The 17456-nt window shown below is 37.9% G+C and overlaps 2 protein-coding genes across 2 annotated transcripts; both read right to left on the bottom strand.

The window, feature by feature from the left end:
- Positions 1 to 3173: 3173 nt before the first annotated feature.
- Positions 3174 to 4124, bottom strand: LOC101672722 (olfactory receptor 52A5-like). Its single transcript, XM_004779067.2, has one exon. It carries the CDS (start codon positions 4122 to 4124, stop codon positions 3174 to 3176), a length of 951 nt encoding a protein of 316 aa, XP_004779124.2.
- A 6348-nt stretch (positions 4125 to 10472) lies between these two features.
- On the bottom strand, positions 10473 to 11423 carry LOC101684812 (olfactory receptor 52A5-like). The gene has a single exon (XM_004779031.2). The coding sequence runs from the start codon at positions 11421 to 11423 to the stop codon at positions 10473 to 10475; it is 951 nt and encodes a 316-aa protein (XP_004779088.1).
- Positions 11424 to 17456: the final 6033 nt, after the last annotated feature.

Raw genomic sequence — 17456 nt, 5'->3', positions numbered from 1 at the left:
TCAGTTAAAGGAAGTTGAAGGAATTTTCAAGTTAAAGGAAGTTTCAAGTTAAAGGAATTGGTTAAAAAGGAGGTTCGAATTGAATTGTCTAATTTGAATCCAGATTCTGCCACTGTTTAAATCTGTATTGGGGGCTTTATACTTGGCTTCTCCATGTTTTCCTTTCCATATCTCTATCTTCATATATTTGCTCTGTGGATAAGAGATTTTAATCTATAAATTTACTTAGTATGGTACACTATTAGAACTTTTGTGGAATAAATACGTGACCTTAATTATTGATGTTTTTAACTTAAAATCAGGATATTGAGCTATTGCTATCAAAAAATATGATATTATTGAATTTTTTGATTTAGGTAATAAAGTATGTTAATGATGTCATTAAGTTATTTGAACTTGGAACACCTCTTTGTCTGTTTGTTCTTGCAACTGGAAAATAGGAATATAATGCTATTTTGAGAATTACTCTTATTTATTTTGCAAGTTTGGTTAAAAGAAGTAATGTGTGTTTATGCTTTCATTCTTGCATTCAATATACATTTATCATTAAAATGCGTTGTGTGTTATCCAGGTCATGAGCAGAAATATTTCACATGATCAGTGTGGAAGAAGCAGTTGCATAAAGAAGAAATGGAGGGGGAGGGTAATGAGATACCAGCTGTGAAAGCTTTACATGGGGGATAGAAAACAAAAGAAACAAATGATCAATGTTACTTGTTGAAAGAACATTCCATAATAAATTTTAAAAGCTGAATAGCAGTTCAGCTAGCAAAAGTGCATACATGTTAGCATACATAATAGTAGAAACAGTTTATAGATGGAATAAGCAGCTTATTCTCTATTTTTTAAAAAGGCAAGAAATTTAAAGCCACTTGAAAACAATTTTTACATAATATATGAGATGACAAAGAAGGGTTTCACAGTGATGAAAAGGTCAATCAGTGAGGAAGATCCCTCAACTTCAGATCTTCACATGCCCAATAAAAGGAGTGTCTAACTACCCATAGCTTAAAAATACACAAACAAAGGAAATCAGCAGCAGGAACAGGAGACATAAGAAGTAATCCACATTCCTAATGGAACACTTGCACACACATTTGTATTAAAGACTGAAAGTACAAGCAAAGATATCAAAGCATAGAAATATAAAATGACCTAAAACTAACAAACTTGACTATGCACACACAGTTGTGGATAGAGATAGAGATAGAGATAGAATAACACTTCAATCAACAAGTACAGGTGAATGAAAAGGACCACAGTCTGGGTCATACATAAAGTTTTAATTTGTGTTTTTAAAATTAACACCTGGTGGTGGATATTAGGAAGGGCATGTATTGTGTGGAGCACTGGGGGTGGTGCATAAACAATGAATTATGGAACACTGAAAAGAAATTTAAAAAAAAATAAAAAATTTTAAAAAATAAATAAAATAAAGTCAACACTGGGGTGCCTTGGTGGCACAGTTGATTAAGCGCCTGCCTTAGGCTGAGGTCATTATCCCAGAGGCCTGGGATCTAGTCCTGTACTGGGCTCCTTCTGGTCTGTGGGGAATCTGTTTCTTCCTCTCCCTCTCTCTGATGCCCCACCTGATTGTTCTGCCTCTCTCTCTCTCTCTCTCTCTGTGACAAATAGATTTTTTAAAAAATCTTTAAAAATAAAAAAAGTAAAATTAACTTTAGTGTGGTATGAATAAACTGGAAAGTAGTGGTGCAGCATTTCAGCTCAAGCACAATAGGAGCAATATGGGTTTTCACAATGAAAATGATGATGGTGACAGCCGTGATGACCATGATAAGCCCTCCCCGGTCCTCACCAGTTACCACACCCCATGGGAAGGACCTCACATAAATGTTTTCATTTTGTTACACCGCAACCACCCCGTCTCTATGTCTTTCACCCAATGAAACTCCTTTTATACTTCCTTGTTGATAGTTTAGTTGCTGAATTGATGACAATAAGTCGTATTCTAACACATGTAGTTCATAAGTGGCAAAATAATGATTTGAACCAAGCTCATTTTGATCCAGAACTCATGCATGTAACCAACTTTCACAATGGTTTTCTCCCTACAAAACTGAAATCTGTTTTTGGCATCAAATATTCTTAACAAATATTGGACTATTTGCCCTCACTTATTATGAGCTTGCAAAATGCAGCTTCTTTATGAAAAGTAAACATTAATGTATAATCGTCTTAATGAATAACAAAATGTACTTTGCTTTGTATGAAAAAGAAAAACATACCTTGAAAAAGTAAGGTAGTGCGATTCCTAGACTCCAGAATTTGTCTAGATTTCTTAGATGAAAGCGTTATTTTTGGTTGAATCAGGAAAATGATTGAGCAAAGGTTTAGAATAATATTGTCTACAATTAGTCTAAAAATTACTTACATATCCCTAAAAAAAAAATCAGAACTTTTCTCAACTTGATCTTTATACAAATGAAGAAATTAAATGACCACTTAAGAACAACAAAAAATAAGCACAATATTATATGACTTAATTCCAGATTTGATGGAACAAACATATTTTAGGTCAATTGATTTGACCTAAATCAATTTGATTAAACATGAATTACTTAGTAAGCATAGGCTTTGAGACAATGAAATATTTATAAGAAATTTATTTCAAAGTTCAGATTATATTTAACAAAGCGATAGTCCAGAGATAATTTTTAAGTTACAGAGTAAACACTAAAGAAGATTTAAAAAAAAAATAAAAAGAGTTAAAAAAAAAAGATTTTAGAATAGTTGGAGAAAGAATGTAGTGGAACTTGCATATTATATAAAGGAGGTTGATTTTAGTGCTCTAAGTATAAAAGAATCAGTGTAGGTATTATGTTCCTCTACAATCTGAAAAAGGATCTCAAATTTTTCTATTCAGCCCTGGACAGTATCAGGTGGCTAAGGAAGTCATGTGTTCTGACTTTTCTTATAGACAAGAATTTAATATTCCAGTATCTTCTCTGCTCTTCTAATTTCCCTCTGTTTCTTCTGACTGCTTTTTAACTTAAAGTCAGTATCCTTTGGGATTATTTAATATAATAATTTGTGTATTTATTAATTTATTCATGAAGTCTGATGATACTCCAAAGTATTCACTGGACTTTCACATCACATAGGACCAATAGATGAGCCATGAAATCCATAACGGGGGGTATTCCTATCAAATATCAGCCCTGATCTTTAGAATGGAACATTTTTACTATCTTATCTAGGATGTGTTTGGTCTTTACCCCATAGACAAGGGGGTTGAAGAAAGGTGGAACCAGTAGGTAAAGGTTGGATAAGGTGATGTGTATATATGATGGAATATATGATCCAGACCTGTGGGTGAAAAAGGAAAAAAAAGCCAGGAGATAGAACTGGAAGAAGACACATATGTGGGGAACACAGGTATTAAATGCTTTCAGACGTGCCTCTTTCTGGGGCAGGTGGAAGACAGTGATAAATATTTGTACATAGGAGAGGTTGATCAAAATGAAGTCCAGGCCACCAACAATAAAGGCTCCAAGGAGACCATAGAATTTGTTGATGGAAACATCTTCAGTGGCAAGCTTCACAAGGGCCATGTGTTCACAGTAAGTGTGGGATATTAACTTGGTTCTGTAAAATTTCAGACGACACTTTATGAGCAATAAGCATGGGATGACCAGAATGGCAGGCCGCAGTGTCACTCCAACTGCAATGTGCGTGACTAGTTGTCGGGTGAATATGGTAGCATGTCTCAGAGGATAACAGATTGCTACATAGCGGTCCAGAGCCATAGCCAGCAGGACCCCTGATTCAATACCCTGAAATGTGTGGATGAGCCACATCTGAAAGAGGCAAACATCAAAATAGATCTCTGGCAAGTGGAACCAAAAAATTCCAAGCATCTTAGGGACAATGATGGTGCTAAGTGCAATGTCTGTAGCTCCCAACATGGCCAGAAAGATATACATAGGCTCATGGAGGCTGGGTTCAGTTTTGATGATGATCAAAAGCAGAGAATTTCCCGCCAAAGCAATGATGTACATAGCACAGAATGGAATGCCTATCCAACACTGTATAGTCTCCAGACCAGGGATCCCAATGAAGGTCAACACAGAGGGCATGAACACGGTGGCATTTGTAATAGGCATGGCAGTTCAGGGCCTTTTAGAGCAAAGGGGTATAGATTGCCAAACTGTGATTCTATGTATTCTATTATATCTTATTCTTATCCAGTCATACAATTACTGAGTAACAAAAGTAGGAGAACCAACTTCATCGGCTTATTTTTCATTTTTTAAATGAATCTGGAAATGTCAAAGGAAAGATCAAAGTATGCACGTGGGTCAAATCATCCACCCACACTAAAAGTTATCCACTGCATGACAATTGAGTATTCGGACACCATGACTATGATGAGGCTAGCATGATCAGACTGCTGAGTGGTGGTGTCCTTCCTCCCCCAATCCATCTTCTCTTCCTTCTAACCTGGTCGTGGAAATCAGAGAGAAACGAATAATTGGAATGATACTGTAGACAGAGAAATATCAAAGCACGAAACAAGAAAATCCACTGTACTCTGAGCCTGACTTTTCTCTAGTTTTCTCTCTCCTTTTTATTCTCCTTTCACTTCAGATTAGCAAAGCTGGTTATTTCTGTAGAACATACCGACACATCTTTAACAAAGAATCAATTGAAGTTCCCTTTATAGGGTTGAGACGACATTAATGCGGTCCTAATGATTCTCCTCACCTTGAACTTCCTGATCACCAAGAGCTTTCCAAATATGCTATAGCTGCGGAAATCTGACTCCATGTAATGGCAGGGGCATAATTCTGAATGGCAATTCTGATCCAAGACACAAGTGTTGAATAGGAATGCTTCTGTTAGATAACCATGGACAGCATCTCGTGCTCTTTTTTGCACATATCATACAGGAAGGCCAGTTTGACAATATTAAATAAAATCAAAAGGGTTAAAGAGTACCTGGTATAAAAGAGAATCCGTGGGTATCTCAACGGGAACGGACATAGAGAAGAGGCTAAGGTGATGTGTGGGGAGGTCATGGAATGAGATTGGGAGCCCAGGATTGGCAGAGATGATCCTTGTGTAGACACTGGGGCTGCATAGCGCTGAAGGAACTAGAAAGTTCTAATTTTTATCTTCCACAAAAGCTGACACAAGAAAAATGTGAGGGAGTGGGGCTCTTTGAGAATTATCTAGGTGATTCCATGGAGGATAGTTGCCAAACACATAGGCACAGTCAGGTGGAAGTGCCTGGGGAGTCAGCACAGACAGGAAAAGAAATCTCCAAGACAGACTTCTCATTGCAATATGTAGGCTGCTGCCGAGTACACTTCACACTCCCCAACAACTGCACACCAGCAACTAACCCTAGTTCCATTAAGGCGCTGACAAGATTATGCATGGGTAATTTTTTATTTAAAGTGAGCAGCTGTCTGACTCTAAGTGAAGCTGATCCATATGTCTTCAAAGTGTTGTTTTCTTAAGCATTTTGAAACATTTGCCCATAGATCAAGTCACACCCTCCAAATATTAATCTGAGGTTTCTCCCTGGACCCCAACAACCCTAGTTTCTACTCAGAAATTTTAAATTTGGCACACTGTGGAAATTATTCTACCACATCATCCACCCACAGCAGCATTCCTGGCAGCCCACTGCATGTGTGCTGAGGCCTATGCAAGCTTGCCCTGCCTGTCTGATATGCAACCCTCACTCTCAGAAAGACCTCCTCCTGGGGAAGAAACACATTCCCTGCAGGTACTGTCCCCTTTTTGAGTTATACATCTTCAGTTATAATAGCACAAGATTCAAGTTACCCATGATATGCTCTCCTTCAAGGAAAACAGCTGCACTTCTGCCCACCTTCTCTGGTGGCATGCTGTTAACTTCCTTAACCTCCCAATGTTCTAAAGCAGATCCTCCAGTCCATCATGACTGCTGTTGAATTGTAGCTCCTAAAACTTCAAAGTCAGACTCTATCAAAAAATTATTTGTACTCTTTCTTTCTATGATTTGTAAGCGTGCTTCTGGAATCTACATTCACTGACTCTACTTGTGTTCATCCCTCAACACAAAGAATTTCATGCCCAGTTACCCAGCTACTCACTTACTTAGTAGTATCTGGAAGCAGTGGTGGGAAGTGAATGGAGCAGGAGAAGGTTGCTCTTTGCTGGTCCCAGTGCTGGAATATCTGTGTGTTTTGACATAATTTTCCCTGATGACCAAACTTGATAAGCTTTTGCAAATCTTGAGATATTTTTTACTCCCTGTGGCAAAGAAAGATGGTTAGAGCCAGAGGAACAGCCACCATTTCTCAGGAGGAGCATCTTACTCAATTCCCAGGAGACCTGAAATGTATCCTGTGCTTCCAGGAGCTAACAGTGTTGAAGTAGGTTCTCTTGGTCAAACAGCACAGTGTGTTCACACTTCCACAGATTGGGATTTCTCGTTCTCACTTATATAATGGAGAAATGGAACACAAAAAATGGGGAATGCATAGCATGGGACTCCATGTCTTGCCTGAGCAAAGTGGCCAACTTTATCTATGTGTTTTAAGGAGAGGAAATTGGAAATAAAACAAATGGGAGCTTCTTCTCACTTATCTCACTTACATACTCTTGGCCATCCCATGGAGATTCAAAGGGTTTCCAGATGCAGTACCGTGATCCCAGGGAGGAGGATGTTTGCAGGTTGTGGGGAAGAAGTTTGGAAGTGGGAGGGAGCCTATTGCATAGTCAGCCCTCTTGTTCATCTGTCTGATTACCAGGCTATGCTATTTGTTTGTCTGCCTTTAACTTAAGGCCATCTCTTCCTGCTCTTAAGAAAGCATGCCTTTTGGAGTAAGTTCCTCATTCCTTGCATCATAGACAGCGCATATGCCACAGAGACATGTACCTCCACCCATTAGCTGGTCCATGTGGTTGCCTATATTACCCTGGACTCTGCATCCAATTAGCTGCAACACTCAGTTAAAGGGGACCTCAGAGGTCGGAGTGAAGCAGCTCTTCAGTGACTGTACATTCAGCATGACTTTGCAGACAGCTATTCTATATACCTTGAAAAGTTGCTACGTTCCTAAATCTCCAGCATGGAACAACTCTGACCAGGAAAGGAGACAAAACGGGCATGCTAAATACCAAACGGATCCATGTGTGGATTAAAATCTCTTGGCCCAGGCCCTTGTGTTTCACATGGAAGTTCTCTCAGTAGATCAGCTGTGGTTTGTTCATCAAGGAGAACAGGAAGGATGATATTGTGCTCTAACAAACCACCTGTAGGGATAGCAAAAGTAGATTTGATATAACTAAAGTATTCTCAAGCCCTGGTCAAATGCCAATGCTAATGGCACCAGTTAATGTGTTAGCGGGTGTGCACATTCCACTGGTGACCTGTGAGAAACAGAATGCCACGGGCAAAATATATATTCCACAATGCTGTTAGGTCATTTCAACAGCTCATGGTGGGAAAGAGCCAACTTTTGAAAGGAAATAGCTCTGCTCCTTCCTAGTCAGGACTGAAACTTGGGCTGTTTGTGCTTCTGGATATTTATTGTAATTCACCAGAGCCTCATGTCCATCACTGGTAAAATGAGAATAATTCAACAGACACTCTTTTCCATTTTTTAAAAAAGATTTTATTAATTAATTTATTTATTTAACACACACACACAGTGAGAGAGAGAGAGAGAGAGAGAGAGAGAGCACAGCAAAAGCAGGAGGAATGGCAGGCAGTGGAGAACAGGCTCTCTGTTGTTGGATCCCAGGATCCTGGGATCATGACCTGAATCAAAGGCTTTACCTACTCAACCACTCAGATTGCCCACAACAGATGTTCTTATTTGACTTCTGAAGTGCCCTCTGGAGCTCGCTGCCACTCTCTGTAGCCAGACCACACCAAGGGAGTTGAGTTGGGCTTCCCTCAGCCTTTCCTCATCTGCTGGATTTTGAATGGTCAATAGTCAGCTGTCTTCCTCTAAATTTAGTATATGCATGCTATTTTTGTTTTTATAATCATATGTGTCAATTAAATATTTGGAAATAACAGAAAAGAAAGTCAATCAGTGTTACTTATCATGTAATCAAAATAAAAATATTATGTGATCATTTCAATAACTACAGAAAAAATATGAAAATATTCGATATGCATTTATTTAAAAGCCATCAGAAAAATAGGAGTAATGGAGAACTTGTTAAACTGACCTAATGTATCCCTGAGAAACCTAGCTAATATACTTAAAATTATTAAGCCAAAGTCTCCATTAGATTGAGAGAAAGGCCTGGATGCCCACTGTCATACATTCATTCAACATCTGTACACAGGTCCAAATCATAGCAATGCTACCATCATATTCTATTAGTTTTTATTTCTTTTTCAGAAATATCACACAGTTATCTCCTTTCTTTATATTTTGGCTATAGTCTAAAAATTCATATGTTTGCCATTTTCTTCCCTTGGAGGGATAATGTCATCAAGTACTCAGGATGCACAATGGTAGCCACAACTTCCTGAAATATTGAATCCCCTAATACGGAATTCAAATGAATTAATTAAATGTTTATTATCTTTTTAAACATCTTTTTTCCTTGTCTAATATCCACAAATGTGTTTTCTTCCTTCTATCATGGTATTTGCCGTTTCTTACTTTATATACTTCATGTTCATGTGAATTTTACTAAGCACCAAAATGTTACGACTCAGATTTATTTGTTTTATTCAACAAGACTTTATTTCCCAAAAAATATCCTCCACCTCTGCCATTTGAACACTATCATCCCCTCCATTTTCTATATCGGTATGTTTTCTTGTTTTTTTTCTTTCCTCTGAGTATGTCTAAATCCAACATTGGAGATCCCTGTGTTTCTCTCTGTGTGTTCATTTCTTTTCAGTAAGCATCTTATTGGTTCACTTGATGCTTGAATGAATAAAATTAAACCAGATAGCTATTGTTGAAGCATCCTGACAGAGGTTGAAGGGATATGGGCAGAGGATTAGCAAAGAGTGAAGATCTGAAATCACTGTTTTAAGAGTCAGTCTCTCCTCTTCTAGTTTTGTGTTTCACTCATACTTTATTTCAGGATCCATAATGATCATTCATGACATCATCTTTGTTCATCTTATTAATATGGGAATAAACTCCTTTCTATGCAGATATTCTCTATACTGATGTTGCACAGAACCTCAAGCCTTCAGACTGGTTCCTTTGGAATACCCCTGATCAATAGCAAGAAAATGTCTGAGGTGTTCATTATCCAAAGTCATTTTTACGGAGGTTCTAAGAAGTCTCAGGCATTGATTGCCCCATGTACTGTGGAATCAAGTATAAATAAGATATGGGTTTTATACTTAAGATACTTGCATAGACAATTACTAGTTGAATTAGATTTCTATGTGTTCATTTCTGGAACTTCAACTTACACATTTGGGTGAAACTCTAATTAGATAAAACCATTTACATGTGTGTCCATAGAAGGATTGTTTCTGTGTAAGTACTGATCACATTTTCATTCCTGAAAAAAAGCATGTCAGTGAATGAAAGAAGAGACCACAAAAGATTTACACTGCATGAGTCAAATTTGTAAAATTCTTGAGAATACAGACTACTCCCTAGTGACAGAAAGTAGATTGAAGGTTTTTGGGGCCTGCCAGGGGTATAACGAGGTTCAGTAGGAATTGGTCAAAAAGGAGCATTGAAAACTTTTAGGAGTAGTGTTTCAGTTCATTATCTTAACTGTTGTGATGGATCCATAGGTGTGTAGATGCCAAAATTTATCAAATCTTATCCTTCATGTATGTGCAAATTTATTAAATGTGAACTATTTCAATAAACTCCAAAAAGCACATGAAGGCATATTAGTGAATAGGCTTAACTTTTCTATAAATCTTTTAAGTATATTTTTTCTACACATATTCATCACTGTTTATAGTCTATATCCATATCTACTTGATCTTGTTCATATCATTATCATTGCTTTTACATCATTTTTATATTTAACAGTATTTCAGATAGTATAGACAAACAGAGGTAAGTGATTCCAAATGTATCAAAATAAAGATAAAGAGTAAATATTAGAAACTGAGATAGCCAAAACTATACCTGTGGGTTAGATTACCATTTTGAGAATATTGATGTATGACATGGTCATTGGAAGAAACTGGAATTATCCTAGTTTCTATAATTTGGTTTCTATGTAGGTCTAATTGTAGCCAGACAGGAACCCCCTACATTTAAATAAATAGGACAAATACACACAGGAATAACAGAAAATTTTGAATTAAGACTATAAGTTCTTCCTTATATGAAAAGTAAACCATTGTTCTGTGGTATATAACAGTTGTTGAATGTCCCATTCATTTATGAGCATCTAAAATAAAACAATTGTGGACATGGGTATTTCTGGAAGATATTACCTTTTCACCACATTGATGTTCCTACATTAAATGAAATTAAAATATCTGTAGAATGAGCCAGTAATGATCAAGATAGTTTTTTAGAGAAAAATATTTTCAGGATATGGTCACGAATTTCTTTGGTCTTCACGCCATAGACTATAGGGTTGAGGAAAGGAGGGACTAACAGGTACAGGTTTGATAAGAGGATATGAACATACGGTGGTATGTGTGCACCAAACCTATGTGTGAAAAAGGAGAAGAAGGCAAGGAGGTAGAACTGTAAGAAGACACAGATGTGCGCAATGCAGGTATTAAAGGCCTTGAATCGTGCCTCCTTCTGGGGCAAATGAAACACAGTGATAAAGATTTGAATGTAAGACAAGGTGATGAAGATTATGTCAAACCCTAAGATACAGAAGGCAACAAAAAGACCATATATCTTGTTGATGCGGACATCTTCAATGGCCAGCTTCACGATGGCCATGTGCTCACAATAAGTGTGGGAGATCACTGTGGTTCGATAGAGTTTAAGACGACATTTGATGAGCACCAGGCATGGTGCTCCAAGAATAGCACCCCTGAGTGTCACTGCAACTGCAATGTGAATCAAGAGTTGTTGGGAGAAGATGGTGGTGTGTCTCAGGGGGTCACAGATGGCCACATATCGATCTAGGGCCATTGCCAGTAGAATGCCTGATTCAACTGCCTGGAATGAGTGAATAAACCACATTTGTAAAAGGCAGGCTTCAAAGGAAATCTCTGGCAAGTGGAACCAGAAGATGCCTAACATTTTGGGAAGAATGCAGGTGCTAAGTGCAATGTCCGTGGCCCCCAGCATGGCCAAAAATATGTACATGGGCTTATGGAGGCTGTGCTCATATTTGATTATCCCTAAAATTAGGGAATTCCCAATCACAGCGATGAAATACATGACACAGAACGGAATCCCAATCCAATGCTGCACTGACTCCAGCCCAGGAATGCCAGTGAGTGTCAGGACAGGGGGCATGAAGACGGAACCATTGGGTATGAGCATGATGATTTGGTCTGTAGAATCAAGTAGTGGTGTTGCTGTTTCATCTTCTATTCCTCATCAAGACTATGAGAATAAAAAAAAATAAGAAGAAAATACTTTATTTTAACAAAGTATACCTTAGTCAGATAATGCATATTTCATCCTCTCGATCCTATATATATGTGAAAGATAAGTGACATGAAATCTTCTAAGCCCAGGGTGCATGGCCTTTTGATTTGATACATTTGCATATTGCACTTTGAGTTCCATTTAGTGTTAGCCAGCACTCTATCACATTGCTTTGTTATGTTTTCTTTCTCATGGTTGGAAAAATGAAGATCTAGTCTCTTGGTAAGTTTGATGATTTTAATACATGATTTTTGTTTGTCATCACTATCCTGTGCTGTAGATCTTCAGAACTTATTTATCTACTAATAAAATAACCCCTCTCTTTTCTTGTCCTTCAGCCCCTGTTACACATAATTTTTATTTTTAATTTTTCCTTATTCAGCTTTTTGAACATTCCACATATAGTGATAGCATATGTGTTGGAATTTCTCTGTCTGACTCTTCTCACAGATCAGAATGTACTTAGAGTTCACCATTTGGTCACAAAGGGCAGGATTTTTTTCTTCCTCCTGCATGAAGAAACTAATCATCACAGAAATGCAAATAAAAACCAGTGAAATATCATCTCAGTTCCATTACAATGGCTGTCATCATTCAGAGATAACAAATGTTGCAGAGGAAGTGGAGAAGAGGGACCCATTGTACCTAGTTAGTGGGAATGTTTGTTTGCCAACCACTAAGGACAGCAATGTGGAAGTGCATCAAAAACTTAAAAACAATCTACATGTAATCCAGTAATTCCACCTCTGATATATATATATATCAGAGTATATATCAGTGTGTGTATACACACACACACACACACACACACACACAGGACTGGAAAAGAGGAATATTGAATCTCTTGTTCACTGCAGCATTATACACAATAGCCAAGATATAGAAAAAACCTCAGTGCCCATCAACAAGTGAATGCATAAAGAATACGTGCAATGGAATATCATCCATCTTATTGTATCTTTTCAATGAATCCTTTCAAATTTTCTCTTTTCGGAAAGTCATTGTAAGAACAACCATCAGGTCGGTGTTTCAACATGCTTTTATCACTTTCAATGACAAAAGTTAAATGGATAGGGCGGTTTTTTTTCTATTCCATGACTAATAGAATAAAAAGAGTTTCCTTGTATCTTGTGCTTTCCGCTCATCATATGTGCTTTTTTTTGTGACGTGCTAATTGGACCTGGAAAAATTTATTTAATGCAGAGTCCAGGCACTTTGAGAACTAGACTCCCACTAGGCTGTCAGCAACCATGGTGCTGCTGACTGATTCCGCTGACCATAATCAGAAGACAAGTTTGACCACAGTATTTTTCAGTTTTGCAGCTCATCAGCCTGTCTTCTCAGCATAGCATCTTCCCAGTCTGTTCCCTCTTTCCTCCATTCAGAGTGTTTTCAACCTAATTTGTCAAAGTTTCTATGTTTTTCCAAAACCTAATCATGCATGGTGCAACTTTTCCTGCTTCTTCTCCGTGAAAAGAAATCAATTACTTTTAATTCATGGCTGTCTTCTGTGGCAGTTTCTATCAGAGCTTGTTCCTACTGTGTCATGCTTTTTGCACATCTCTTGTATGTATTTGAAATGCCAGTCTGTGCTCTCTGCTCTTCTCTCTGCCCATCAGTAATCATTTTTCAATCCCTAAGGCTGAATATACATTTATTCTTAAGTATTTGTAAAAACAATGACACCCTGTGAAATTTAATATTTTCTTTATTTATACTCTAATGCATCTTCTGCCCACTGAAAATACAATGAAATCTCTTCACATTGTTTTTTTTTTTAAAGATTTTATTTATTTATTTGACAGACAGAGATCACAAGTAGGCAGAGAGGCAGGCAGAGAGAGGGGAGGAAGCAGGATCCCCGCGGAGCAGAAAGCCTGATGCCCTGGCTGGATCCCATGACCCTGGGACCATGACTTGAGCTGAAGGCAAAGGCTTTAACCCACTGAGCCACACAGGCGCCCCTTCACATTGTTTTTCAAATGGTTATATCCATCCTATTCTTAATCTCTGTCCTTTGCTGCTCAATCTAACACATTAAACTATAATCATCAGGGTCTCCTTATGAGTGCATATCATTGCCTTATCATTTTCAAAGCCCCTAAGAATTTTCTTGCCTGCTGATTCCTTACAACTGTCATTTATATTTTCTCCCAGAAAGTGTTTTCTCCTCAGAATATGCAATAAACTAATTCACAAGTTATATTCATTTTCTTTTAACAATTTCCAAGTTCATTTAAAAAATTATTTCAGCCAGTATAAAACAGATAAAGATATGATGATGGTTTAAAATGACAGGCAATTTTTTACAAAAACAGACAATTACATCTTGTCCATATTCCTTCAAGTTCTTCTGATAACTTTAGATTGTCCTTGAGACTTGCGAAGCTCTCTAAAACACATCTCAGTCAATTGCAGGAGCATTTATTACTCTGTTGTCTTAATTCTTAACTTAATTCAACTGTGAGTCAGGCTTTCCTAATTCTCCTTGTTTTGGAAACCTTCCTTTTTGCAAATATATGAGTCAACCTAGACTTTCCTCAAATCAGAAGGTTATATTATTAACCACAAAGAGAGGATTATGTGCTAGTGATTTTTTTGTATGTAACTGTTTCAAGCACTTGAAGAAACAATGGGGCAACCTGTTAAAGTTATTTATCCTGTATTTAGAAGAATTTTCACTATCCTGAGTGCTTGGAATTCAAAACTAACGGTTACCATTTGTTAAATATATGCTACATCATTTGAGCTCCTAAGACTTTAAAAATTACATTGTCTTCCTTACCTATGGTATTGACATCATTAATCCATTATATTAATGAAAAACTAAGACTTGCTGTTGTTATAAATGGATCCACTTGGATTCAAATTCCATGGGATACTGATCCACAAAGAACAAACAAGAATTTGTCTTTTGAGATTTTATCACCCAATTCAGTACAAATTATGAGCTGTCTCTCAGTGTGCAAATAAGTCAGGGTGGATTATACAAAAATATACAATAGTTTTTAATTAGTTTATGTCTTTTCAGATTCTGAGGGAAGAAACTTCCATAGTACCTTCTTATTTCACAGATAAAATGCATACATACAAACATGTTTACTATATTCTGCATATACAAAATAGGTCCAGTTTACATATCAGATCACTCATATACTAGCTAACACTGTGATTTGGCTCAAAAGTGTGTGCTACTCTCTTTTTCAGGTGTTGGCATTTGGGAGATTTAACATGATTACATGGGTCATACCTGACCTGAAGAATACTTAGAGAAGAATGTGCAAAATTCAGCTTGGCAGAAGTTTATATGGCGGTCAACCAAAGGAGGGTAAAAAGGAAAGGAGCCAGTAAACACTCTATCAGATAAGTAACATGGGAAACCTTCCTTCAAAGTATATTCATCATGTGAAGAAAGTAGTTTCCTTCCTTCAGGATAATTTTACTTTTCCAGCTTCATGAGGCCTCATGGCTATTATTCTAGAGCAGGTTTTCTCACTCTCTACACAACTGGCATTTTTGATCAGATAGATTTTATATTCTGTGTAGCTCTCTACATTGTTTTAGGCAGAGCAGCATCGCTGACTCCTACCCCTTAGATAGGTGCAAATTATTCTCTCTCATCAGGAAAATCAAAAAATGTCTCATATGTTACCAAATTTCACCTTCCTGCGTGGGGAGGGGCACACCATACCTGGTTACTAACCATTGATCTAGAGTTTTACACAGGAGAAAAATATTCCTGAATTAAAAAAGGAGATCTTGTAGCTTTAATAAAAGTGGGCAGATTAAATCTGTTTATCAAAGAGAATCATTATTCAGGAGATAGTAGCCAGATAAAGGAGGTGCAAGAGCACTTCAGGAGGAAATACTCTGGATAAAAATCAAAGAAGCATGAAATGTACAGTTGGATTGGAAATCAGTAAGTAATTTCACATATGAATTGTGTCATAAGCAGAGATGATGCTTGTTGGGGCTTAGGAAAAGGGGAGAATAACAAATAAGAATACAATTGAAAGAAAATAATTTCAAAACCTTAGGTGGAAAAACAGGGCTTTTTTTTGCCTTTAAAAATCCACTCCATCTGATCCAGAAGGATGAGATCTGGCATATGGAGAATATGTTAGAAGAATAGTTGTGCTAGGATGGGATAGGATGAAGTGATCTTGCCACATCAGAAGAGTAACACAGGAAGAATATTTGTGCTACTTGATGACTTGATGGAGAGAAGTCATGGGAGGAGAGGGAGGAGAGACTAAGACGTTCATGGTTTGAGAGCAACGAGTAATGGCACTGGATGACAAGGACTAGCTGGAAACAACCGTTGTGTATACACATATACATGTTCGAAGGAGGCAGGAGACAAATCTTAAACCCTGAAATCCAGGGAACAGGAAGAACAGTCAGGGGACTCATTTGCAGCAGGAATCCTGAACCATTAGTTCTACTTAAACTAATTCTGACTCAGGCTGATTCCCAGAACATAAAGAAGGAAGGGATTAGGTCTAAATTCACTCTCCCAACACTCTATGGAAACCTTTCCCTCTACAAGATCTCTGACATTCACTGTTTGATCTCTGCCTCAACACCCCAGGGAGAGATCCTCTGTTTCTGAGCGAGCTTGTCCATTGCAGGACCGCTCCAACTGTCAGACAGGTCTTCTTCCTGGTGAGCCTCAAACTGTCTCCTCTTCATTTCTCATAGAAGTCCTCAATCCACCTTCTGAAGAACACATCAGCCAAGAGACATGGATCTGAAGTCAGTCAGGACAGTTTGCATCCTTGGGATATCCCTTAGCTATGCATGCTCTTCAGCCAGTTCTAAAACTTTACATTGTCTCAATTCCTTATTACAGTTAACTGGTAGAAACACACTACCTGGTAACTGTGAGGATGAAATGATGTAATGCATTTTAAAATATTAGGAAGAAACATAAAATGTATTACTCTGCCTGAATGCCAGTAATTCATTCCTAGAAGTTACCCTGTCCTTCTCCTGACTACCTCAGATACTTGATGAGCATGTTGCCAGATGTGATTTCCCCTGAATGACTTGAGGTGTCATTGCTACTGGAACTCTTCCAGTCTAAACATGTATAATTTCCTGACCTAAAACAAATAAGCTTTCCGTGCACTGATCAGCCCCAATCCTCCTCAAACCTCCTCCTACCTATGAGGCTCACTTTAAAATAAGTCAAGCGGAGAAAGACAACTATCATATGATCTCCCTGATATGAGGAAGTGGTGATGCAACATGGGGGCTTAAGTGGGTACGAGAAGAATAAATGAAAGAAGATGGGATTGGGAGGGAGACAAACCATAAGTGACTCTTAATCTCACAAAACAAACTGAGGGTTGTTGGGGGGAGGGGGTTTGGGAGAAGGGGGTAGTATTATGGACATTGGGGAGGGAATGTGTTTTGGTGAGTGCTGTGAAGTGTGTAAACCTGGTGATTCACAGACCTGTACCCCTGGGGATAAAAATATATGTTTATAAAAAATAAAAAATTATATTAAAAATAAAATAAAATATCTCACCCAGTGTGTGATTAATTGACTCAGAAATATTCTGAACAGCAGCATGGACAAAATCTTCCCATTTAAACAAGCAGCTACTCTAAGACCCCATTGCCCTTTTATCATCCTGCCAATTTCTTGGAGCATAAAAGTGTTGTGTTCTCCTTGAAAACAATCCACCATGTTCCCCACACCCAGTGCACGTCTAAGGCCCAAGGACTCACCTGGAATCATCTGCGTTAACATATGTAGAAGCCACAGAGTGAAAATTTTTTGGTATTTCCGATAGTGAGGATGGCTGTTTTGTACTACCCTTGCTGCCTGTGTTTTTTGCACCAGTCCCTGGTGAGCTTTAAATTAGCCTGGCATCGGGGCACCTGGGTGGCTCAGTGGGTTAAGCCTCTCCCTTGGCT

This window comes from Mustela putorius, unplaced genomic scaffold (assembly GCF_011764305.1).
Source record: "Mustela putorius furo isolate JIRA1106 unplaced genomic scaffold, ASM1176430v1.1 tig00003987_pilon_pilon_pilon, whole genome shotgun sequence".
NCBI lineage: Eukaryota > Metazoa > Chordata > Mammalia > Carnivora > Mustelidae > Mustela > Mustela putorius.
Note: the sequence above shows the minus strand (reverse complement) of the source record. Positions and strands in the feature narration are given on the sequence as shown.